This window comes from Topomyia yanbarensis, chromosome 2 (genome assembly GCF_030247195.1).
Source record: "Topomyia yanbarensis strain Yona2022 chromosome 2, ASM3024719v1, whole genome shotgun sequence".
In the NCBI taxonomy this organism is placed as follows: domain Eukaryota; kingdom Metazoa; phylum Arthropoda; class Insecta; order Diptera; family Culicidae; genus Topomyia; species Topomyia yanbarensis.
This window is the reverse complement of record NC_080671.1, coordinates 444105904-444131927: the sequence shown is the minus strand read 5'-3', so window position 1 is coordinate 444131927 and position 26024 is coordinate 444105904. Positions and strand designations below refer to the sequence as shown.

Sequence of the window (26024 nt, the reverse complement as noted above, 5' to 3'; positions counted from 1 at the left end):
CGTACACACAGGATCTTGACACTAGTTTTCTCTTTCTCTCATTCATCGTCACTAGCATTGACGCATTCTGTTTTGTGAATGCCTTTCTTGTGTACGCACACGGTGTACGTACACGGTGTTTAAACCTAAGTTTGCACATCGTTCGTTTGGGTTCGGGGTTCGATGCAAACCTGTACGCAAAGGCAAAGCATGTGTGAGGTTGAACGCGTGCACACGTGTGCAAGCTTGTCGATGTTCATGGGAAGACTGGGAATATCCGTCTGTTCCCAGAATGCTAGGTATTCTCCGCAGAAGCAACCTAAATAGAAAATCCTTAATTTTTTCCGACTCGTTCTCGGTCATCCTGGCACTCGAGACCGGAGAATCGAAGCATCCGTACATCCAGGAATCTCATTACGATTTGCTGGGTGCCGGGCCATCGCGGAATCAAAGGCAACGAGAATGCTTACCATCTGGCCTCTATCGGTCGGCGAGAAGAAGTCAGTGGTTACCCGAGAAGTCCTTATAAATGACATCATTAAACAGGCACGTAGCCAGAGGGGGGATGGGGCTAGCTAAAGCCCTCCCCGAAATTTTTCAGATATAAATTTAAGAAAAAACATGTTTTTCGGTGACTCTTCACAAATTTGTATCTTGTTTGGTTGGAACAAATTAATGAGAGAATGTCGAGGAAGACTGCTATTTCGAACCACCAAAAACCTCAGTCACGATACCTACTCAGTATGTTGAGTGTGACAAAAACAGTTCCTTTCATATTGGGTGACTCGTCGGAGGGACAAAAGAAACTGTTGCTTTCATTCTTGCTGTGGTGTTCTGTCGAGATGAGTGTGTCGCAGAAGCAAGAAGTGGTGCTCCAGCCAAATACGGAGGTTATCACCTTCCGGCCTTTTCGCATAAAGTATTCGTGATGTGAAACATTTGCTGAAGGTGAAAATGGAGTCGCTGCTGACGGAAGTCGCCTTTATTGACTTCTATCATGCCAGGCTTTCAATGCTGACAGCGTTCAACAAATTAGCCATTTTCCATTATGCATAATAATTCGTAGCGCCTGCTTGATCCTCATATATATGAAAGATAAGAAGATCAATGTTCGTCTACAAAATTTGACACCACTTACTGTCACCGTAGCCATTAAAAAATTCATGTCACATTTGAAAGAAATGGAATTCATTATAATGGACACATCTAGAAAGTAATTCACCATATATTAAATGGTAATTTTTTGTAGTGGGAATCTAGGTGGACTGACTCATTTCTTCCTACCTAACCCTGCACGTACAAAAAGTACACACACACTACATCTTTGCATATTTATAGTATCTAATACCATTACCTGAACCGCAATGAATTGCTAAATTTGTGGCTGCTGTTCAGGTAATAATGACAGCAAAAGTTGCGTCAAGTATATCAAAATCAACAACCAGTACCATCGTTGAGGAAGTCCACACTCATGAAATCAGATGTTCGCGAATATGAACAAGGCGGTAACCATCATGGAAGTGTGCGAGATAGAAATGAATGACCACCGAGACACTGTTGGTTAGGCAAAATATTTCCCACCCTTGTAAACAGGTCTCCACGCGCAATCGGTAGTCGCTCGCACGAGATCTGTTGAACACTTATTAACGTTTTATTAATTTAATTGTTTACACCATGGAAATAGATAAAAGATCCTCGGTTCCCTTTAGCTAACACATTGTACCGAATCAAACAAAATAATTATGTAATAAAGAAGTAAGAGTTTTATATAAAATTGAGCAAGAAAACTTTTCAAAAATGAGACTTTATCGGTTGTGATTGCCACGTTTAGCAAAACCGAGATATTATGCTAGATGTTGGCCAGAATAAAGTCAGTTATTTAAATGACAAGTTTTTAAAAACAAAAAGCAGCGGTACATTACTAAATTTGCTGATATTGAGACAGTAGTGGTAGGACTAACTGTCATGATTTTGTCCTTTTTTTCCATTGGATGTCAATTGATGATAAAGCACATTAGTCAACCAATCATAATGACTTAATATTGCTACCAGCAGCGGCATTTTAGTCGCTTTCTATGGTTTCCAACTGATGTCTTTGTTTGAAAACGTCACGAATCAGCGAACAGACACCAGTACACAATCTTGGAGAGCGCCTAAAATGGTGTAACTAGTTGAATCTATAAGTCAATAAGTTTGGACTATTTTTTCGATTCCGTGTTTCAGTATATGACAGTCTCGTTTTATTTTTATTTGCTATGAAATATAATGAGTGAAATGATAAAAAATCACGGAGAAAAGAGAGAAAAAAGAGTCAATCAATTGAAATCGACTCTAGAGCACTTCTATCTTTTCTATAAACCCATCTCGAGTGCTTTCGGAATTGCGCTCTGATCCTCTCATTTCCGATAGATTCTTTCGTTTTCGTGATCCATAGGACTTCGGTGCGTTAGGTGTAACAGCTTTAATTGCAAGTGTTTCTCAAATTGTGGTAAAATGAACCTACAACTTTGTTCAAGTAGACGAATATCTTGCAATCTTTGTGGTGACTGTAGAGAAAATTTAGAGCAAATTACTTTTATTTAAAAAAAAACAAACCAATTACTGAACAAATTAGTGTCAATATATTTGTTTAACGAAGTGACGATTTGACTTAGAAAGTGTAACCAAAATTGTCATAGAAAGTCTTCCCCAAAGGAGAAGTAAGTGCGATGTATTTCCTTTCATGTGTCGGAAGCAAAAGACGGCTGAAAATTATTGAGTTTATTTATATTTATAACTTCCAGTTACATATTTTGTTGCTGCCATTAATGATACAGTTAACAAATTTTATTTCTGGGTAATTTTCTTTTATATATTAAATTCTGCGAAGTTTCCTTTCGTTGATTAAATCATTGAAATATACATTTTGATCTTATTGATCACCAAGAATCCTTCCTGGCTGGGACTCTGATCTACTAGGCCAAGGCCAGTCTTGAAAATAGTTTCCTTTAATTAGATTATATCAAAAAATTATTGATGCCGAAAAACTGGTAATAGTTGAAGGCGCCTGATCAAGAAAATGGAAGTTGAACCGTTTCTACGCATCTACAAACCGCTTGCGTAATCAGAAGATTTGGTGCAAATTTACACATTCTCTTCGTTCGAACATTTTACGGACATGTTTTACTCCTTTCGATTTAACGTTTAAAACGTTGCATTTCCTAGCATCGTTAAGAACTGTCATATTCAATTGGCGCATTGTAACTTGTAAATAAATAATAAAAATAAAATTCAACATCAATGTACAATGACAAAGAAAATGTTTTTAGGATTTTAGTCTCTATTATCTTAGATTTGAAAATACGTTCATTAGGAACTTTCCAAAACTTTATTCAGTTTTAGTGTCTATCTGAAGTCATCAGAATGAACAGATTTATGCAATAATTTTTAAAGCCCCTTTTTATACAAAGTCCTGGTTACGGGCCTGTCAATAGTTACAATAGGCTCTACTGCTACACCGTGTCCAATAAATTCTCATACAAAATGAAACCCAAATTATTCTGTATTGGTAAGTCAAATTTTATTGAAATTTTTTATACTGTGATGCTATATAATACTGATCATTTACAGCATATGTTTTGGAATGACACCGCCTTTTAATTTCTTCACCAGCTTCAGACGTTTCTCAAAACCATCACAAGCGGCACGCACGGCTTCCATCGGCATTTCGTCCCAAATCCGTTGAATTACGGTTTTGAATTGGGTTATATTGGACACTCTGTATTCGTTGATCTTCGACAACATGTATGACCACACAAAATAGTCCAAGGGATTCAGATCCGGAGAGCTGGGAGGCCATTCGTCCTTCGCCAAAAAGTCGTTCAAATTGTTCCGACACCAGCTCTGAACGACATTCGCTGTGTGGGAAGGCGCTCCGTCCTGCTGAAACACATAATGGTCATTTCCAAACATTGTTTGCACACTTGGCTTTTCTCTAAAACTTCAGTTTTATAATACACAGCGTTAATTTTAACGCCTCTGTCGATGAAAACAAGCGGAAATTTGCCACGCTTGCAAATTGCTCCCCAAACCATCACTGCACCGGCGCTTTGGAATCGAGGAATATTCCTGTCACTATCTGACACATTCCTGGAAGTGACAGCCCACAATCGGTCATTTTGGACATTGTGAGATTGCTGCAGGACAAATAATGTTTCATCAGAAAATATAAATTCTTCCCCAGCGTGCCGTGATAGGATAGCACTTGCTCTTTCAAGTCTTTTTTCCTTGGAAGCTTCCGAAACTCCGTGTACTTTACGTTTCTTGAAAGCTTGCAGTCCCAGGTCGAGTTTTAAAATATTGTGCATCGATGATTTCGACATATTCAGATCAGCAGCCATTTTCCGAACAGAGCGCTGAGATTTTCGCCTAATCCGTTCCTTCACGACTTTAACCACTTGTCCAGTCCTTACCGAACGAGGGCGGCCGGATCTTTTTCTGTCATCCAATGAGCAAGTGTCACGGTACCTTTGGATGGTCCGGTAAACATAATCGCGCTTTACTCCAACACTCTTTAAAATTTTGAAAATAGCGCCCGGGCGCTCACCAGCCAAAAATTTATTTATCACCACGGCACGGAATTCCTTCATCGTCGGTAGAAAATGTAAACTGAATGAAAGAATGTATGTTATCATGTCAGTAATAGTGCAAACATAGTACAACATGTCACCAATACATAGCTAATATATGTGTTGTGCGTACACGACAACAATGCCTTTGAAGAAGTGTATGAAAATTTATTGGACACGGTGTATAATAGGCAAAATATCCTATAATCTTTAGTTGTAAGAAATAAAACAAAAGCAGCATTCCTGTAAATGATTTTTATTGCCAGAAAAAAAAACATTTTAATAAAGGAACATAATTGATTACTCTAGATTACACCAGTTGTAAGCTTCAGCAAACATCGAATGCCACGGCGACGTTCGATAGTTGAAACCATTGGAAATGTACGGCCACTGCCACATCTGAGCGCAACGTTCCGGGTGTGGCATCATCGCCAGATGTCGTCCATCCGGAGAGCAGATTCCGGCGATACCCTCGACACTGCCGTTAGGGTTCATCGGGTAAATCTCAGTCGGTTCGCCGTTATCATCGACATAGTGCACGGCAAGGCAATTTTTGCGTTTCAGCTGCTCCAAGATTCCTTGAGATTTGAACGAAAATTGTCCTTCACCGTGAGCGATCCAGCATCCGAGAACACTTCCCGCCAGCTTGTTCAACATCACCGAGTTACTGGGGGCGATTTTTACTGTGATCCATCGGCATTCGTAGCGTTCGGATTTGTTGTGCAACAGGGCGACATCCGGAATATCAACGGAGTTACTCTGGTCATCAGCAGATATCCAACCGATCAAACCCATCAGTTGGCATCCGTTACAGATGCCTAGAGAGAAACTATCGGGTCTCGACTTAAAGTGTCGGAATTGAGGAGCTAGTACTTCACTATACAAAATGCAGGCAGCCCAACCCTTGGCAGATCCAAGAGTGTCCCCGTAGCTGAAGCCACCTGGGAAAATGACACCACGGTAGTTATCCAAGGAGGTTTTCCGGTTCAGAAGATCGCTCATGGTAACATCGTGGACTTCAAAATTCGCTAGAAAAAGTGCTGCAGACATCTCACGATCTCCGTTGGTGCCTTCCTCTCGGATGACAGCTACTCGTGGTTTCGTACCTATCGCTTTGGAAGCGTACATCAGATCGGGGTTAATTGTGCAGGAATAGGTGGGACCACGTCGGAAATCAAACGTAGCATATTCTTGCACGGCACACTGTTCATTCGCCTGCAGTTTCTCCAATTCGAAATTGGTCCTCTCCCACTGTTTAAAAAGACTCAGGACGCTTGTCTTCAGCAGTTGTTGACCACGCATCACCACCGAAGCAGAATTGGTATCATGAATATCCGTTCTGTAGCCATAGCCTATAATGAAACAAGGAACGCCGACAGATTGATACGCATCTGTCACAGATGGGACATTGTCGGAGGTAACTTCGACCACCCAACCACATTCCTCGGCAAATAAGATGTGCATAGATGCCTGCGAGATGTCTGCTCCGAATTGTTTTCCACACTTACTGAAAACTTCAGTCAAGTCCAGTTTGAGTCCAGCCAATCCGGCAAATGCCATTTCCAAGGCACACGTCAGCAGACCACCTTCACTGACGTCATGACCTGAGAGTAGTTTTCCTCCTTTCAACAAAGACTGTGTCACTTTGAAAGCCTGCACTAGAATGTCAGTTCTATCTAAATCGGGAGTCTCACTGCCAAGCTGACCGAAGCATTGAGCTAGCACGGATCCTCCCAGTCGGAATTTGCTTTCAATACTAACAAACACCAGCGTGGTTTCCACACCCAACGAAGCTGCCTTCAAATCCGGTGTAACCTTCACCCTTACATCCGGGCATGGCGCGTAGGTCGAAATTACCAATGTTCCCGGACTCTTCACAGTCTTATTCCGAACGCGGGCAGCCATCGAAAGTGAATCCTTACCACCGTCGATCGCAATGTTCAGCTTCTTCATGATGTCACACATAGCCTTGCAGGCATCTACCAGCTTGGCTCCTTCCCCCTCCACCTTCGCAGCCCACATCCAGTTGCCGGAACACTTCACATCAGCCAGCTCCGTAATTCCGGCGAAAACTAGATTCGAAACGGCTTCCGCCACCGACATCCGAGCACCGGCCATATTGTTGACCAGTCCTTTGACTGGTTGGGTTCCGATAGAACTGGCAATGCCTTCCAGTCCAAATAGGGATACCGCCGAGAGGGAAAAATCGGCCAGTGGTGTGTGCAACGGTCCAACGCATTGCTGTTGGGCGACCAGACCGGTAACGCAGCGGTCTACCTGTTGGCGAGAAAAGGAAGAGAAGAAATCGAATAAGAATTAGTTTCATTTGTGTTTCTGTGAAATAAAAGTATTTTATATGGTTGTGAAAAATTTGATTTTATAAATTGAGTTACGAAAATTCCCACAAGGAGATCGTCATACATTTTTGTCCCATTCCATTTAGAATCTTAGCTGACTCTAGCAAGGTGTCGAATCGGGGACCACACCGTCGATCTCAACTTTATGAGCGGGTAGGTAGAAGCTGTAGTCCTGCATGAAATATTTGTCGCCAGTAATGTCATTTCCTACTTTAGACAAGTTATCACAATTCTGAGCAGATCTGGGCGAACTTTCTAGATATCTGCTACTCAGTAGATGATCTTTAATCCGAAATAACATCAGATATGGTCCGACTGAGTTCAAAGCAGGAATCTTTGATGACGAAACTTGTTCGACATCAATTTGCCATCAGCTAGGTCTTTTTCAGGAGAGATTATTTATACATGGGTTTAGCCGAAAAGTGAAAAAGTGTAAGAATACGAAGAAAGAGACTAGAGTTACGGGGATAAGAAATTGCAAGACGAGTCATGGAATAATAACGCAAATGTGCGCACCTATCTTAACTCTTTGCAAATAACGCCTCCACCGCCTGGCTTTCACACGGTTTACAGAGGAACGTGAATAGTCTCCGAGGTTGCTTGGGAGTCCTACAGCTGCTAATGGTTCATTTTCAACTAATATGATTAGCTCTCGAAGACACCCATATTCGGGACGGGAACAATCCCAGATTATGACTAGGTAACCAGTATTCTTAAGTGACTAGAAGTGGAGAAAACATCTTTCAGATCAATAGACTTAGAATCCGCAGATATCTCATCGACACCGGCACAAGTTGATACGGATCCTATTCGGTCCGAAATTGAAGAACATGCTGGAGCAACTAAAAAACCTCTTTCTTGTGATGAGGGACACCTACGCCGATAATCCGCTGTGGGGATCTGGCAGAGGTGAGCAACCAAATTGCCAAATTATGGAAGAATGCAACGCTATTGTGCCTAACAACGGAAGCTTCACCTATCTCTGAGGCCAATAGTCCAATACTTTGCTGGGGCCAACTTTCCAATTCAGATAACGCGCGACCGTATACCATCCGCCACGACTTGTCGTCGGCGCTAGCTATACGACCGCGTGAACTGAGTCGCCTTCGAGGAGGCAGTCTTGGGCTCACTAACACCAGACCGTGAATACGCACCCGATCATCTAATGACCAAACTTGAGCGCACCATTCTTCGTACAACTGGAAGGTCTCAATTTCAAGCCACCCGCTGGTGGAACCCGGAGCTCCGTCAAGTCATCAATGACCGCCACAAAGCACTCCAGATATTGGAAAAGCTCCCCAATAACCATCCCATGAATGAAGGATTGCAGAGTTTCGCAGACCACGAAACCTGGCCTATTGAAGCTTCAAAAATCAAGGAATGTCTTCTGATTCTTCCACCGTCAAGCATTGAAGACGACTGAACGCTCCCACAGGAGGCAAGTCGGCTTCTCGATCGTAGTCAACGGAACTACAAAAGTTGAATCTCAGCAAATTACTGTAGAACTCGGAAAACACTTCAGCTCACTATCCTAAGACGAACATTATTCGACCTACCGGCCACGGAAAAACCACCGGACTGAATGACGTCGGATATCCTGTGCTACAGCATGCTCCACCATAGACTAGAAGAGTGTTGTTGGGCTATTTGAATCACATCTGAAAAGGCCAATCCATTCCATTCTTTCGGAAAGCAGCCCTTGTAGGCGACAGACTTCCGGTCTGTTAGTCTGTTTCCCTGTAAAGATCATGGAGCGGATGGCAAACAACTCCCCATTTTGACCAGCGCCAATTTGCCTATCACATGGGTGGAGGGGCTGAAGCCCATGTTGGAACCTTTGGACGATTGGCATGCCGACATATTTAGCTATGTTGTACTTGACATCGCCAATGCCTACAATACAGTTAACCGCGAGAGGGTTCTCGGGTCACTAGCTAGCTGGTTCGAGACCGGAAAATTTAATAACCGTGTTTGCCGAGTAGGAGTAGGCGGTTTGCAGTTCGGAACATATGTGGAAGAAAACGATGTCCACACGAATATATTCTCGCCCTTACCTTATTCCTCGCCAGCATGAACTCCCGCCTTGAATCTCTGCCGGAAGGAGTTTATGCCGATGTTTCTCCTACTTATCAGACCTACTTCTGGTTAGATAACCTGCGGATTTGGCAGCTCTGTAATCGCCAGATGATGTTGCACTTTATGCGGTCAATTACCAGTAAGCGCAAAACAAGACGATGGTATACTTCCCCGATTACCAGAAGCGCAAATGACTCCGACTAATCCCTCCTTTTGGCGCAATTATTTGCAGAACTGTACTAATTCCACTGTCACACTCTTCTCTTTCTCAGTTAACCAGGTGTCATATAAGGATGACCAACAAAAATCATATAAGCATACAATTTTAATCGGAATCGAATAATGGTACACCGTATGTATACGCATTACACAAATTTTATCTTAACTAGTACGTTGTGATGACTCGTTTACGATTCTCGTATATGAGTGCAAACTATATCATATTATGTATAAAAAAGATCGTTATTTGTGCAGTAATAAGCAACAATTACGACTACACAAATGTGTGTTGGTAATAGCCAAATCAATCCAAGTATTGCACGCCAAAAATCGTAAAGCAACGAGTGGTGGGTACGGTGTTCCTAAAACCGTTATTAACAAAAAATGACCATAAATTTCTCATACGGCATTCGAAAGATACAGTATCCAAGCATCTTCTCAGTGAATTTCACAATGATCCATCGAGAGATTCGAGAGAAATTGCAATTTGAAGTTTTATGACACGTTTCATAAGGCTACCAGCAAACACCCACGGGTTTGGTCCTATCTCTATAAACAAAATATTTTTTGTCTACTTATTTAGTATGTGGCATTCGAAAGATATAGTAATCAAGGGAATATACTTGTAAGTTTGAAAATATTTCATTGACGGAATCGAAATTTATAACGGTTTGGATGTGGTATGCGGTCATAGATGGGATTTCTACAAGACTTCAAGCGTGAATCCATGTTTGTCCATTGATTATTTAGATCGTTTATACGTGCCGCGGTTTTTTAAGAAAAACCTTACCATTTAATTACATAAATATAATGTACAAAAGGTGTTATTTATATGGTGCACTGAAATAATATGAAAATAGGGTTGTCTACCAAACGTTAAATATAATGTGAAAACTAAAAAAAATGAATAAAAGTTGGAATGTTTGCTTCAAAAGGCCATATCTCAATGGTTTGTTGACCGATTCTAATTATTTTTTTTCATTATTGAACAGGTAAACGTTTCATTGTTAATTTACATTAAGAAGAATATAAAACAGAGTCATCTACATCAATAAATAGGCGATATAGTTGATCTCAACTATATGTATTATCATTATTTAGTAAATATTTTTGTTTTAAAAATTGCTGCCTATCCATTTTTATATACTAGTTGATTGCAATAGCTGTATAAACATCTGAATGTCAAATTCTCATGATAAGTTCAATTCGACAATAAAACTGACAATACACTATGGTCCCAAAGCTGTATTTAGGAAGACAGAACTGTTTTGCGCCAAAACCGTTGGTTGTAGATATATAGTATCATCGGCAAACTTTGTTAGTACTTTCTTGCCGATTTTTTTATATTAGTTGAATTAGGGTGGTCCATGCGGTTAGGGTGTTCAAAGTATCAACTTCCTAGATATGTAAAATTCAGCTACATAGTGTTCCACAAAGTTATAAATCAATCAAATTAAAGCAACTTTTCTGAAGAAACTATGTGGCTATCTCTAATGGTTCATGTGCTATGATTTTTGCAATATTTAAGGTAGGGTGGCTCTTTAAAAATTGGTTTTCTGTTAATATCTTTTTATGTGTTAATATCTCGCTAATACTTTGTTCTAGAGGTTTTTAGAACTTTTGTAAATACACATTTTTGCCGAAGCAATGAAGTTTCTATCTCTTTTGGTTGCATAGTTACAGGCGATTTTCAAAACAGAAATGGTTTTTTTAAAGCTATTTATCTTCCAACATTGCAAATGGATTTTCAATCTTTTAATTTCATTTGAAAGATCGAAACTTTTGTAGTTTTTGGTGAAAAAATTGCGGGAGCGTTATTTCTGTAAAATAAATAATTAATTTTTGAAAATGGTGTATTTTTCAACAAAAATCGTTCATAACTTTTCAAATAGACGAGATAATAACTTTGTTACTTCAGCAAAAATATTCGCCATACAAAGTTCTAAAAGTGTTGCAAACAAACTATTTACGATAAATCAATGTATGAAGTGACAAATGAGAAATAGTGATTTTAAGGGGTCACGTTTTCAACATTCAATCTCTTATGGTAAAATCAACTGAGAAATAGTCATTGAGTGTGATAATACCGAATGTCATGGCAATTCTATTGGATTTGTAAACGTTTTTGAAAGAACAATCTACCGTACATCTAAATAGTACAGTGGATTTACAGTAATGTTAGCTGCAAACTATCGTTAATTCTAAATCGGCCAACAAAAGTTATCTATGCTCACTTAAGTAAATCCTTTTTGGTTTGGACTAGTGCTCAAAACGAGTGCTAGAAAGAAAATGTTTTAGTTCACGTCTTGTTATCTTAAAATATAATCTTGAAACGAGTGTGTTATTCATAGCAGCGGAAATTATTTTATGCTTTTCCAACATTTATGTAATGTTTGAAAGTATAAATTATTTATCGACTATAATGACGGCTGTGGATAAGTTAAGGAAAGATTCTCAATTTTTTTGTTACTTCAAAACAAATAAAAGTAAGAGGTCTGAAAATCGCTAACCACGTAACTGCTAAAATAACTCATAAAGCATAATTCCCTAGTATCTATATAATGCATGATGACGGTACTTGCTTTATTGGTACCGTAATAGATAACTTTTATTAAGAGTTTACTATAGTACTCTATTAACACTATTGTGAATTCACGCTAACATGTAGTTGTACGGTAAAATGTTGTGTTTTCAAACAGTGTCACATATTCAATAGATTTTCATTATAACACACATTGACTATTTCTCAGTTGATTTTACCATAAGAGATTGAATGTTGAAAATGTGACCCCACGTGATCACTATTTCTCATTTGTCACTTCATACATTGATTTATCGTAAATAGTTTGTTTGCAGCACTTTTAGAACTTTGTATGGCGAATATTTTTGCTGAAGTAACAAAGTTATTATCTCGTCTATTCGAAAAGTTATGAACGATTTTTGTTGAAAATACACCATTTTCAAAAATTAATTATTTATTTTACAGAAATAACGCTCCCGCAGTTTTTTCACCAAAAACTAAAAAAGTTTCGATCTTTCAAATGAAATTAAAAGATTGAAAATCCATTTGCAATGTTGGAAGATAAATAGCTTTGAAAAAAACCATTTTTGTTTTGAAAATCGCCTGTAACTATGCAATCAAAAGAGACAGAAACATCATTGCTTCGGCAAAAATGTGTATTTACAAAAGTTCTAAAAACCTCTAGAACAAAGTAGTAGCGAGAAATTAACACATAAAAAGATATTAACAGAAAACCAATTTTTAAAGAGCCACCCCACCTTAAATATTGCAAAAATCATAGCACATGAACCATTAGAGATAGCCACATAGTTTCTTCAGAAAAGTTGCTTTAATTTGATTGATTTATAACTTTGTGGAACACTATGTAGCTGAATTTTACATATCTAGGAAGTTGATACTTTGAACACCCTAACCACAAGGACCACCCTAATTCAACTAATATAAAAAAATCGGCAAAGTTTGCCGATGATACTATATATCTAAAACTAACGGTTTTGGCGCAAACAGTTTTGTCTTCCTAAATACAGCTTTGGGACCATAGTGCAATAGTTAGAGAGATGAGCAGATGAACTTGTACTAATAACATCCCCTTTGACCAGTTTTAACATCTGTCAACCCAACCAGCGATTGTACAAAATTTCCAACAAAAACCTATCATAACATAAATTGATCTGAATCAGCATATACCTTCATATTTTTTAAATTTATTGTTTTATTTTTCCATCATTTGTAGTTTGCGTTCGTTGCATTCAACTAATGTATAGGTCATCGTTTTGAATACACAGATATTTACTAAATAGTGATAATACATATAATTGAGGATAATTATGCTGTCTATTGTTTGAAGTAGGCAACTCTATTTTATATTCTTCTTAATGAAAATTAACGATGAAACGTCTACTTGTTCAATAATGAAAAAAATAATTAGAATCGGTCAACAAACCATTGAGATATGGCCTTTTGAAGTAAACATTCCAACTTTTATCAATTTTTTTTAAATTTATACATTACATTTGGTCGGTGTTAAGTCAGACCGGACCAAGTCGCAAAACATCAAAAAATGACTTAATGATAGCACTGGATAAAGGATTTCTTCATCTACATTCCACTTTTACCAGATTTGAAATATGAAACAATAAACAAGAATTATGGTAAAAATTATTTTCCAATTATAATGTAAAGGATGCTGCGATTCAAACTTTAAACGCGTTTTTCTCGAAATCAATGCACTGTCACTTAGTCCGGTCTGATCTAACACCGACCATTTAATCCTATTAATTTACATATTACATTTAACCCTATTTTCATATTTTTTCAGTGCATCACATAAATAATACCTTTTGTACATAATATTTATGTAATTAAATGGTCAGGTTTTCCTTTAAAAACCGCGGCACGTATAAACGATCTAAATAATCAATGGACAAACATGGATTCACGCTTGAAGTCTGGTAGAAAACCCATCTATGACCGCATACCACATCCAAACCGTTATAAATTTCGATTCCGTCAATGAAATATTTTCAAACTTACAAGTATATTCCCTTGATTACTATATCTTTCGAATGCCATGTACTAAATAAGCAGACAAAAAAAATTTGTTTATAGAGATAGGACCAAACCCGTGGGTGTTTGCTGGTAGCCTTATGAAAAGTGTCATAAAACTTCAAATTGCAATTTCTCTCGAATCCCTCGATGGATCATTTTGAACTTCACTGAGAAGATGCTTGGATACTGTATCTTTCGAATGCCTTATGACAAATTTATGGTCATTTTTTGTTAATAACGGTTTTAGGAACACCGTGACACCGTCTCCAATTAAGGCTCAAGTTACCTCAAGGCTTGGTAGTATGCGTAAGAAAAATTGTGTTCAGCTTTGCCACCAGATTATCCATTTATACCTTTTCAAAACTCTAAAAGAAGAATATCAGTCGATTTATTAGATCATCAGGATTCAATTCATGCAAAATACCTGCTGGAAAAACCATCAGCTTAGCTGAATGGTGCTTTTGAAAAAGTGGCTGTGATTTTTTATCACACTACCACACCGAGCGGGGGTACGCAACACAACTGCGCAATGAAAAAACCACAGCCACTTTTTCAAAAGCACCATCCAGCTAAGCCGATGGTTTTTCCAACAGGTATTTTGCATGAATTGAATCGTGATGATCTAATAAATCGACTGATATTCTTCTTTTAGAGTTTTAAAAAGGTTTATATGGATAATCCGGTGGCAAAGCTGAACACAAATTTTCCTACGCACACTACCAAGCGTTCAATTCTAACACATGCTTAAAAACGGTAACTTGAACCTTAACGAACACCCGTACCTCTCTGTACTGTTTCCAGACATCCCACCATACTCAAACCTAAGCCGGGTAAATAACGAAGGGAAACCGACGCCCACTGACAAACAAAGCAAATAACTACAGACAGGCAGTGATGGCATTTCACCCTAGTGATGCACTGGCGCGTAAGTGTGATGCCTACACAGAGGATACAATGATCACACACCACAGAAAAAAGCAGAACGCTCTTTCTTTCGGAGCTGTATAGACCGATTTCAAGTGTGCGCTGGTGTTGAGGTAGTTGGGTGCGAGATAACCGTGCTCTCTTGCTCTTTAAATTCTCTGTGGCGCGCTCAGATAAAGTCACCACCGCGCGCGCCCCAGTGTCGCTGTGGTGTATTCACTGGCGTGGTTTCACTGGCGTGGTTTCACTGGCGTGTATTCACTGGCGTGTGATCTTTGGTTTGTTTTCGTCTTACAAGCGACATTGCGAGTGAGATTGATTTGATTTGCACAGGTTGTTGCGTTGTATTGTGTGGATGGTGGTGGTTTATTTCAAGCTTATATTATTTTCTACTGAAGATTTCATACAAGTTGCTTGGTAAATCGAACGAGTTTATAAAATATTGTTACACTACCTGCAAAACTAAAAGTACTCGGTCCTCGGAGCAAATTGGGAAAACTTTTTACGTATCATCGTTTAGAGAGTTTTATAATGACCAGAGGCACCTGATATGCAAACTCGTGTTATAAGTATTAATAGTTTTATTATAACTTAATCCTACAAGTTTAAACGAAATCTTAGATTTCGTCGACAGGCTTGACATATTCAGTAAAATTAGGTATACGATAATTAATTTACATACAACATCACAATTACACCGTTATGCATTTGTTTATTTGTCTATTATTTTGCGTGGAAATCGTTTAAACAGCAGGCGAAAGCGAATGTTTCAAGAGCATGGGAGCTAGGACCGGGATTCTGCGCGTCAATGAGCGAAATAAATTGGCTCAGCTTCGGGGTCAAGAAAAAAGGCCACTAGTGTTCACGCTTATTTTAAATGAACAATGAATCTTGTGTTCCATAAAAGTATGTTATAAATGGGTCAGCAGCAACAATGTTTATTATACGTATTCTAGATTTTTGCGTCAGTTAGTATTTTAGACCGTAATTATAATGCACGTAATATCAACAGCAAAACAAAATATTAGGTATCTGGTAGTATCTGTCGGAATCTCTGTCAATCTCTATGAAATTTTCGTATTTTCAAGTAACAAGTAAGGTGTTTCCTCAAGTTTAAACAAGCGATTTTTGTGTGATAAATTATTCCTCATTATAACTTTCTTGAATGAGGTGTTTTATCAAAAAGGTAGCGTTGGGAAAATATCAAAATATCAATGTTCACAACAGAATCTTTTCATCGCCGATTTTCTAATAAAAAGTTCACTGATATAAAATATCGCTACGGAAAAAATCGTCAGTGAACTTCAAGAGTGCCGATGTTTGGGAACATTATTCGGTTCAAAAAAATATCGGAAGAAGAAAAGATCGCTTGCGAACTTTTATATCAACGAATATATAGAAAAAAATTCGCCTTATGAAAACATCTTGCACGATCTTCGAACAGGGGATTTCCGAGGGATTTTCAAAGATTCCAAAAACCTGTAGATTAACATGATATAAAAAACTACGTTCTATAATATTACGGCGATAGCTCAATAGGATAAAGCGTCAGGCTACTTTAGTGTCAACGAAGCTTTCTTCAGAAGCCATCGTATAAAAAAAAATTCATCAATCGACAGAATTAAAATGGGAAAGAATTAAAATGGTGCTTGAATGGTATGTTGTCAAAATATATACATGGAAAAAAGCAGATTCTGGTATGGTGGCCGGTTCTAATGTATCTATAGTTGCATGTCCCATAGGAGCCGTAATTAGCAATGGCTATATTAATGATACATGGTAGTGGTAATGGTACAAGAAGTTTCACATACATAAATTGGTTAATAAACAATCTTAACATTTTTTATCATTTTTGGGATTAAACGTTTAATATATTAATATCGCCCATAGAACTTTTCATCGATTTTTTAGCAGAATTTTCACTCAAATATTCTAGTTCTTTGCACACATACCAAAGATACGTTGAACGATTTCCCATATTTGCAATTAAAATTCTAGGGCAGTTCATAAGACACGTAGAACAACTTTCAACATTCTGCTTTTATTGCACTATATTATTAGTCTAACTAATGCTATCGTTGTAATGCAGTACAAGTGCAGATTTTCAAAAATTTTATATTAGAATTAGAACGAAATATTTTTTTGTATCTCTACGTCGCTCGAGAATAGCCAAAAAAGCGTAAAATATTTGGCTTTTACTGACCCAAGCATGACTAAAATGCGACTTACAGCTTAAGTGCGGAACTATTAAACTAATATGTATTTACTTTGTTAGCATTACTAGAGCATTCGAAATTGATAAATTTTGAGAAGAATATGGAATATGTTGAGGATAATTAGTATTGTCTGATATAATATTACTAAATATCCATAAAAAATTATTTCATCAGGAATCAAATCCTATATTTCTGCTTATCATAAAATTTTAATCACCTAATTGGACTAAGAATAAATATCACGGAAGTGTACTCGATTCGAAGTGTATGTATGAATACTTACAGGTGAATTGATTAATATATGTATAGAATACGAAGTTTACGTTAATTTTTGGGATAAACGTAGATCGTATTCCTTTTTCGGATCGAAATGAAAACAAAAGCACATCCTCACGTCACGAAATCAACTATAGGTTCAAGGTTTACATAAGAAGATTTTTATTCGGTGGGGTCATAAACATCCTCTGATACATAAACTAAATATTATAAGTTTTACAAATTATAAAATCACGGCAAACAGATAAACGTTCTTTGGAACAATTTAGTATGTACTGCAAAGACGGTGGATTTGCCATTTTGAACTTCTTTGCTATACTCGTACCCGAACATGTTAGGTTTCAATTTTAATTCTCTCTCTCATCGCATGAAAATTCGAGAGAAAACCAGCTAATTTATTTAAATGATGGCACAGAAGAAAAATGCCGTCAAATGATTCCAGAACTAATTATTGAGGGGTTACACTACTATAGAGCACGAAAAATAGGCATATTTCGGGAATTTATCTTGACGCAATAATGAGATGAATCGAGATCTTGTTTAACTTTCCGGCAGTGCACGCTGCTCTGAAAATCTAGCGAACCCGTCTTAAAGCATCAGCGGCTGCTCGTTCAGTGGGCCATAAGCGCGACTTCCAGAGGGTTAATGAGATATATAACATTACTTTATTGCAAAAAAATGATTTATTCGAGTAATTTCGTCACAAGATGGCGGATGTGCAGCACTTTCCCGTCGGGGATTTTTTTTGGAAAGGGTCCACGGCCGGAGCTCCATGTCCCGTAATTTTTGATCCAGAGCCAAAAACCAAAGCTTTTTAAACTTCTTAGAACGACAGCAAACAGCATACGTAAGATTTTTTCTATGTCTTGATTTTTCGCGAAATGGCACATTTTTAGTCGAAAAACGCTAAAAATGTGTTAAAAGTGTCGATTTTTAAAATTTGCATATTAAGAAATTATGCAATGAAAAAATTAAATCCCACGTACATCGCTGGAGAAAGTAATCTTGAACATGCTGTAAAAATTTTAGGCTGATCAAAAATCATTTGTTCGAGTTACATTTCCGGCCAGATTAAAAAAAAAATATTTCGAGAAAAACACGGTTAACGTTTTCAGTATACTCGAGGTATACATAAGAGGCGTTGCGAAAAAACTTGAATATTTATTTAATGTTTTCGCGATTTATTTTTTGGAATATCATTTTCAGCATCCTAAAGCACCAGTAATCAAAATTCAAGTAATAAATAAAAATTAAATGCTTTAAAAAATCTACAGTGCTGTAACCCCTTGAAAGCACTGTACCGGTCAAATAGAAGCGCTTCTAAATTGGCACGTCATTATTTTTAATAACGCGCTACAGAAAAAACGCTTTTAATCCACCTAACAGTGTGATGAGACATTTCTTATAACTCTTATCACTCGCTTCGGATATTATATCGTTTGAGAACATTTAGAACTTGATGCTTCGCGATGTTTATGATAACACATACTACATGGCATAGTGGCAGGACTCAGAGAATCGCTCAAATCAGCATAGGACAACATCAGTGCTAGAAATCTCAAACCAAATCAATAGGAAAGCGAAAAAATGGCCCATAAAATAGACATACCATCGAATTATTGTTAATGCTCTGTTAATAAAATATCTATATTGTGGTGGGAAACTGAATTTTCCTAAAGGGATTATTTATTAATCATTCGCATGTATGTAAAAAGCCTTATGTTTACATTTGTGAGTATCGCCCTTTTCACAAAAAAGCGTTGAAATGAAATCGCAGCTCTGAAGTGAATGCGTGCATAGTTCCAAATTTTACTTCGACATCGACTTTTTCTAAAGGTGACTTCCCAGTAGTATCCTTGATTTGAATTATTATCGCTAATCCTAATGCCAAAGAACAAATAAAAACCTCTCGAAAACGAACCGTTTGGGAAAATCATCATCATTACTGGAATTTTCATTTTCACGAAACTTTTCGATAACCTTCCGTCACTTGCGTTAATGCACTGGGTGCACAGTGCTCTGAAAATCTAGCAAAATCGTCTTAGGGCACCAGCGGGTCTAATTCAGAGCTATCTGCGCGGCGAGTTAAATCTGTAAAGAACACTAAAAATTAATTTCTATTCCATAATTTTCAGTTCAGCAATTCGAGAGATCGTGCTCACCGCAAGCCATGAAAAATAGACTACGTTGTGAAGCGATGGTCACTATTTATTAAAAAATCACGGTTAAATAAAAAATTAAAGTATTAAAAAATTTCAAATAGTTTATAATTTTCACAAACTTATTAGGAAAAATTGTTTAATAAGCTTTCGTAATATTGTGTAGGAAAAAAGCTGAAAATTTCAGTATTTTCTCTATCTGCAACATATAAACCCTTAAGTATTCCAATTAATTGGTATACGAATTGGAATAGGTTCGCCAAATTTTGGAAGAAGTCTATAAAATAACCCCTTGAAAGCTACCTAAAAATTGTTGTAGTTCGATGCAACAAAAAATCATATTTGGCAATTCATATTTGGCTGATAAAATTGGGGTGTCAATGTATTATAATAGATATTCAGCATTCGAAGAAGTTTCTTGTGAACGAGTGTAGAACGACTTTGTTTCTACTTACTTGAAGTCAGCGGCGTAGCCAGAAATTCGGTTTGGTGAAAATCGATCTTACTGTCCAAACGGCATAATTCCGAAACCATAATTTTTAAAGTTTTAAAATTATGCAGAAATATTTTCCAGAAAATAGTAACAAGGTTCGTGTCTTTAGAGAACTTGTTGAGACTTTATTGTAGTCATGAAAATTAACCTGAGAAAATTCACCATAAATACTTCTTGGACGATATACCGTCAAAATTATTTTATCAAATGATGCGCTGTTTAACGTTTGTAAAACTCATTGAAGATACTAAACTTCCGAAATTGACGGTTTCAAAATGATGCTATCTTGACCTTAAATTACTGTTTTTAAACATTTGAATTATACTTATAATTGGTCATACAACAAAAATCAAATGCTCATCAAAATTGATCAGAACCTGCTAGAGTCGAATGGAAATCGTCATTTTTCATAAATTTCTCTCTACATTCGGAAAGTGTTATCCTCGTTATTAATCATATTACGTTTTCGTCTCAACTCGACGCATTCCCAAAATAAAAACCTGTTTTAATCCACCTAGTGGTGCAATTGTGCTTTTCTCATTTGTCCAAACTACGATTCCATGGCTGGTTATGTTCAATACAATGGTGGAAATGAATATTACATGTTCAGTACGATTTGCACATACATACAATGGATCGACAGCCACGATCTTGAGATACTATGTGATACTGAAACATCGCTTGAAACCAGCGGCGGATCATGGAGAAAGATCCGGGAGGTCCAGGTCCTGCCGAAAATTTTCAACTTGTTAAGAAATTTTAAACTAGTTTTAATTTTAAAGTAGCAACCCCTCACTGCATACTCCCTCCGGGCTGGTATGATTGACGATTTTTAGAGTAATTGCATAACTGTTCTATATGAGAAAGGCAAAACTGTACTAAAGTCCAAAAAAGTCCATTTTTGCCAAACTTCTCAATGTTTCATGAATTTTAAAGGCTTTTGGAATCAAAAATACAAATTTGATTTGAAAATTTTTCATTTCAGTTTATATGGGAATTTGCTGTGTGATTGCACTTTTCAACTCGTAACTCCGGAACCGGAAGTCCAATCAATAAAAAATTCAATAGCAGCCGATGGGAAGGTTGTACCTTTCATTTGAGACTAACTTTGTGCAAATCGGTCCAGCCATCTCTGAGAAACAGAGGTCACATTTTTTTCCACATACACACATACATACACACACAGACATTTTCCGATCTCGACGAACTCAGTCGATTGGCATATGACACTCGGCCCTCCGGGACGGGATTAGATTGACGAATTTTAGAGTGAATGAGAAAGGCAAAAACATTTTTAGAAAATGTTGAAAGTTATGCATTTTTTTGGTGAGCAGTACTATGTTTCATTAAATCAATTTTAACTTCGCTTCCTACCCTTATTATAGTACATCTCTACAAAAACGAGCTCAATTTGAAAATTAATCTGAGGATTATGATTGATTACAGAACTCTGGAATTTTCTAATGGAATGTTTTCAGGCAGGAATTTGATATTGATGCTATTAGACAACTGTGAAATCAAGACCAATAGATCAGTTACATATCAGGACCCCATTCCGACAATTTATCGAAAGTCCTCATGATGTTTACAACAACAGGTTATCAATCTACGGATCAGATAATTGTTATTGTAATATTGAATTAAATCAGTCAGCATCAATAAATTTTCAACTTCAATCCAATTTTTTTTGTTGGGTGTGGTGGGGGGGGGGGTGTTGTATGGTGGTAAACCCCAAAACTTTCTCTTGGCTATGCCGTTGCTTGTAGCTATTTATTTCGCTTTTTATTTTCCGATATTTTTCAGATCGATCCGATGGTTATAAGTTAGAAAAATTGCAGTCAGAAGGTTCGTACAAATGAACATTTTTGCACTGATAAGTTATCAAGTTCCTTCCAGACAACTTGGAAGTGTTCGGTGATTATTTCTAGCGGTTGTAGATAGAAAAATGAAATACAAAATTTGTTTTATTGAAATAATGTTTGGCTTAGTTCAATGGATTATTACTATATTGAACAATAAATAGGCGACAAAGAGTAATCCACAAACAACAAGCCATAACTTTCAAAGTATTCAAAATAGATATTTGAAGTCTTCAGTAAAGTTATTCGCAAAAGTAAGAGCTACAAATTTGCTGAAGACATCATTTCGATATAATCACTTCCAAGAAAATTTGTGAAAATATCTCACTCATAGGGGGATTAATCAGCAAAAGCACTATACCAAAAGAAAGGGCATATTGCCTTCATTAAATTCTCCGAAGATACTATTGACCTAAAATAAGCCGTTTTGGCGTTAATAATAGATTACATGTTTTTGGTCATATTTCTGGCAATGGGAAATGATAAAAATCTTTCGCCCGCATTTTATGTTAAATATCTCTTTTGATAATAGTTCGATTTCAACAATCTATAGCTTTTTCTAAAGGTATTCGTTAAAGCTGTCAAAAAACATATAAAGTGTTAATCTATATTGTCAATTTCGGCAGATAATTAAAAAAAAACTGCAAAAAGCGCCATTTTTACGCATTCAAACATTCATATCTTGGACACTAAACATCAGAACCAAAAACAAATTAATAGCGTTCATACTGTTTTTTAGTTCTTTCATTTAAAATTGGTTTGGATAAGATCGGTTCAGCCATTGCTGAGAAACTCGAATGAGAATTTGTCCGTTACATACACACACACAGACATTGTCTCAAATCGTCGAGCTGAGTCGATTGGTTTATAAGACTCGGCCCTCCGGGCCTCGGAAAAAATCTTGAAAGTTTGAGCGAATTCTATACATTTCTTTTATAAGAAATGTAAAAAACAAGTAACAATGTGAATTCTCGTGAACGTTATCTTGTTTTATGTGGACTTTATCTCGGAAAAGTTGGACATCGGATAAGCCTTTTCTCGCGTGAGTGAGAGAATTACAATGCCTGCGTATGATAATAATCGAAAACGTGTGTAATACCAGGACATTACTTGTAATGGATCACTTTACTTTTTGGCGTCGCCAAATTCGCAATCAAAATAAGTTAACTTACCATTGAGTTATTCAGTCGAACAAAAAATAGGCCGTACCTAATGTGGATGTACAAATCCCGTCTTACATCTGTTATACGATTAATCTGATACTACAGATCATTATAAAACTTTGTTTATACCAGCCGATACATTGATACGTAAAACGTTTTCCTTGTTTGCCCCTAGGCTCGAATACTTCAGGTTTCCCACGGTAGTGTAACAACACTCTATAAACTCGCAAGCTTTACCAAGCAACTATGAAATCTTCAGTAGAAAATCATATAAGCTTGAAATAAGCCACCGACATCCACACAATACAACGCAACAACCTGTGTAAATCAAATCAATCTCACTCGCAATGTCGCTTGTAAGACGAAAACAAACCAAAGATCACACGCCAGTGAAACCACGCCAGTGAATACACCACAGCGACTCTGGGGCGCGCGCTGTGGCGAATTTATCTGAGCGCGCCACAGAGAATTTCAAGAGCTCTTCTCCACACTCTAGCTCGTTCCAGTGTTGGGTGTATGAAAATTTACCTCTGATATCAGCATGCGCTCACACATATCAAATACGGTGGTGTATATGAACGAAAGAGAAGCGCTCTCGTTTTGCTTGCCAGAGTGTGGGGAGTAATTTCAATTTCTCTTTACTGCACAGAGGATAGGGACATCACTGCAGACAGGTACCACACCAAAAGCCCAGCCTACCGGTCACCAAGCCCCATCGCCGTAGACCCCTTGCCACACCTTCTGCAGTCACTGGAAGGGGCAGTCCGCTAAACCACCCGAGTACCACCACCAATCGAAGTACGCCCTTTATAACCCCAGCAGCACCAGACCTGATCGCAGGCCTATCGACGACATAGCTTTCACATCCGAAACTGCTAGCTTTTCAGTCAGGGAAAAAGCCTTCTCTCCTGCATCGGCTCTATCTGGTGTAATGCCGACCATCTCTATTCAATCCGCCTTAGTACCGCCTCTCCAATTCACACAACCTGGCACCTTTCCAGACAGAACCGATCACCCACAGTCCGCCGAATACGGCCGAACTCCCCTCTGTCTGGCGAACAAACATTGCCCTTCTGCTGTGCTGTGCTGGTGAACTGGACGCCCTAGTGAGAAATTTCGATGTTTACCCAATTTTCCTCCTTAGCGTGAAATATAGCATAGCACGAAACCATGCCATCGAATCTTCGAAGATCAAAAACTAGAACGTGTTTCTCCAAGGGTTTTCTTCCAATGTATCCACCGCCTGGTTGGAGAGGAAAGTGAGCAGATGAAGGAGGCAAGTCGGTTTCTACCTCGTAGTCAACGGGACCACAACAGGTGAGCCTCAGGATATTGCTGAAGAACTCCTCTTGGAAAACGGCCATTGTAGTCCCCATACCAAAGAATGGCGACACTCCCCGTACTGCGGAAGGCTTCCGACTTATTTTCCTGCTTCCTTGCGTAGGGAAAGCTATAGAACGGGTGGCCAACAAACAATTTATGAGCTACCTCGAAGAAAATTCACCATCTTGATCAGCGCCAATAGGTCTTTTGCAAGGGTGGAGGGACTGTAGCACATCTCGGAGCCTTTGGAGAAATCGTCCGACATAGCTAGCCTACACTGGACAGACTATCGAGAGGTTTCTCCGGCATCCAGCTAGCTAGGGAGTCTCCGGAAGCCTCGGGAACTACATCAAGGACTACATTAAGAAACGTGTGTTCTGGGAGTCAACGGTTTGCAGTTCGGAACGTATGTCGAAGAAAACGGGGTCCAACAGAAATCCGACATCGCCGTAACTTTATTCTTTGACCGTTCGAATGAGGATAAAACTCCAAGCCGCAGTAAATGCCATCGAAAGATGGACCAAAGCAGCGGGGTTCAGCACAGCCAAGTGCTAAGTATCCCACTGTTGCTATTCCTATCGTCTAGCCACTAATAGACCGCTCAAACTTAGAGACGCACTTATCCCTTTCCATTGAGAGCCAAAAATCCTCGTTTTTACACTGGACTGCCAAATTCGAACCATTAGTTTCCGGCACTTCACCTGGAGCAGGAGATCCACCCTGAACGTCGGTAGTGCGCTTATCAACAGCAAAATTATTTACGGTATTAAAATAACAACATAGACTGACTTATAAAAATTTTTACTCCCCTGTACAACGGAACGACTCTATGTCAACACCCGTATCCTCCCCTTTCGGTGGGCAGTCGCTAACATCATACTTCGACGCGGGACGTGGGACTCCTCGAAAGGACTTCTGGTAGTAATTGTGCCCTCCTAAAAGCGTCTCAAAATATATTTCAAGAATACATCGACACAGAACTCTCAGGACTATCTCTTGGTACAGGAGAGGCCCGAACACCAACACCAAATTATCAGGGCCGTCTTGAGGCTACGCGGGGCCCCTGGGCACTATTGAGCCAAGGGGCCTTAATAATTGAACGGGTGTAAACAGCTGTAGAGTAGGCTGATCAAAATATGATTCTCACCACTACAGAATTATTTCTACTCCATGCCGCCTCTTTTCCAAATTTGTGCCAAATCAGTCAATCGTGTTGAAATTATTTTAAAAAATAAAGTGGAATTCAAAATGCATTGAGATTAATGAGTATTTTAGATTTCCACAACCAGGTGTCGTTGCTGGTATCCAAACCTCCAAACACACTAAATGCGGTGGTGGGAGTTCGATTTCAGGTGACGTACAGTGTAGTAGACTCACCAACTACGCTATAGTCTTCCTAGAAGATGTAATCTGACCTTCATAGCTGCAAGACGTTGTTTGAGGATTAAAAATGCCTCCATCAAGAAGGAGTATGGTGGGTTAAACGTCCGTTAAACCAAAAACGAAGTGCACTTCTGTTCATAATTTCTGGAATACTTGATGTAGTTTGCACATGTTCATTTACATTGTTTCCACAAATTGGTCAACAAATTGGTGTTTTGAAGACTGCTCTGGTGGTTGAGCGGCAAGAAGTCGTTGAGATCCTTAGAAATGGGAATGTTTTTATCTTGAATGGAACTAAAAATAATTTTGATTAGAACTATAATTTCTGCCCCCTTTAAAAGTTGCAATATGTTTCAAATGAATTACTGGTATACCAAACGTATGAAAAATATATTTAGAAATGATTTAATAGGTTTTAAT

The 26024-nt window shown here is 38.1% G+C and overlaps 1 protein-coding gene across 1 annotated transcript in view; it reads right to left on the bottom strand.

Annotated features, from left to right (window-relative positions):
- Positions 1-4857: 4857 nt before the first annotated feature.
- Positions 4858-26024, bottom strand: part of LOC131685682 (phosphoribosylformylglycinamidine synthase) — a 34802-nt gene continuing 13635 nt past the window's right edge. The window contains exon 2 of the mRNA XM_058969564.1: positions 4858-6863. Within this exon, the coding sequence (XP_058825547.1) occupies positions 4887-6863 (1977 nt within the window). The 3' untranslated portion in view covers positions 4858-4886. The remainder of the gene's footprint in view (positions 6864-26024) is intronic.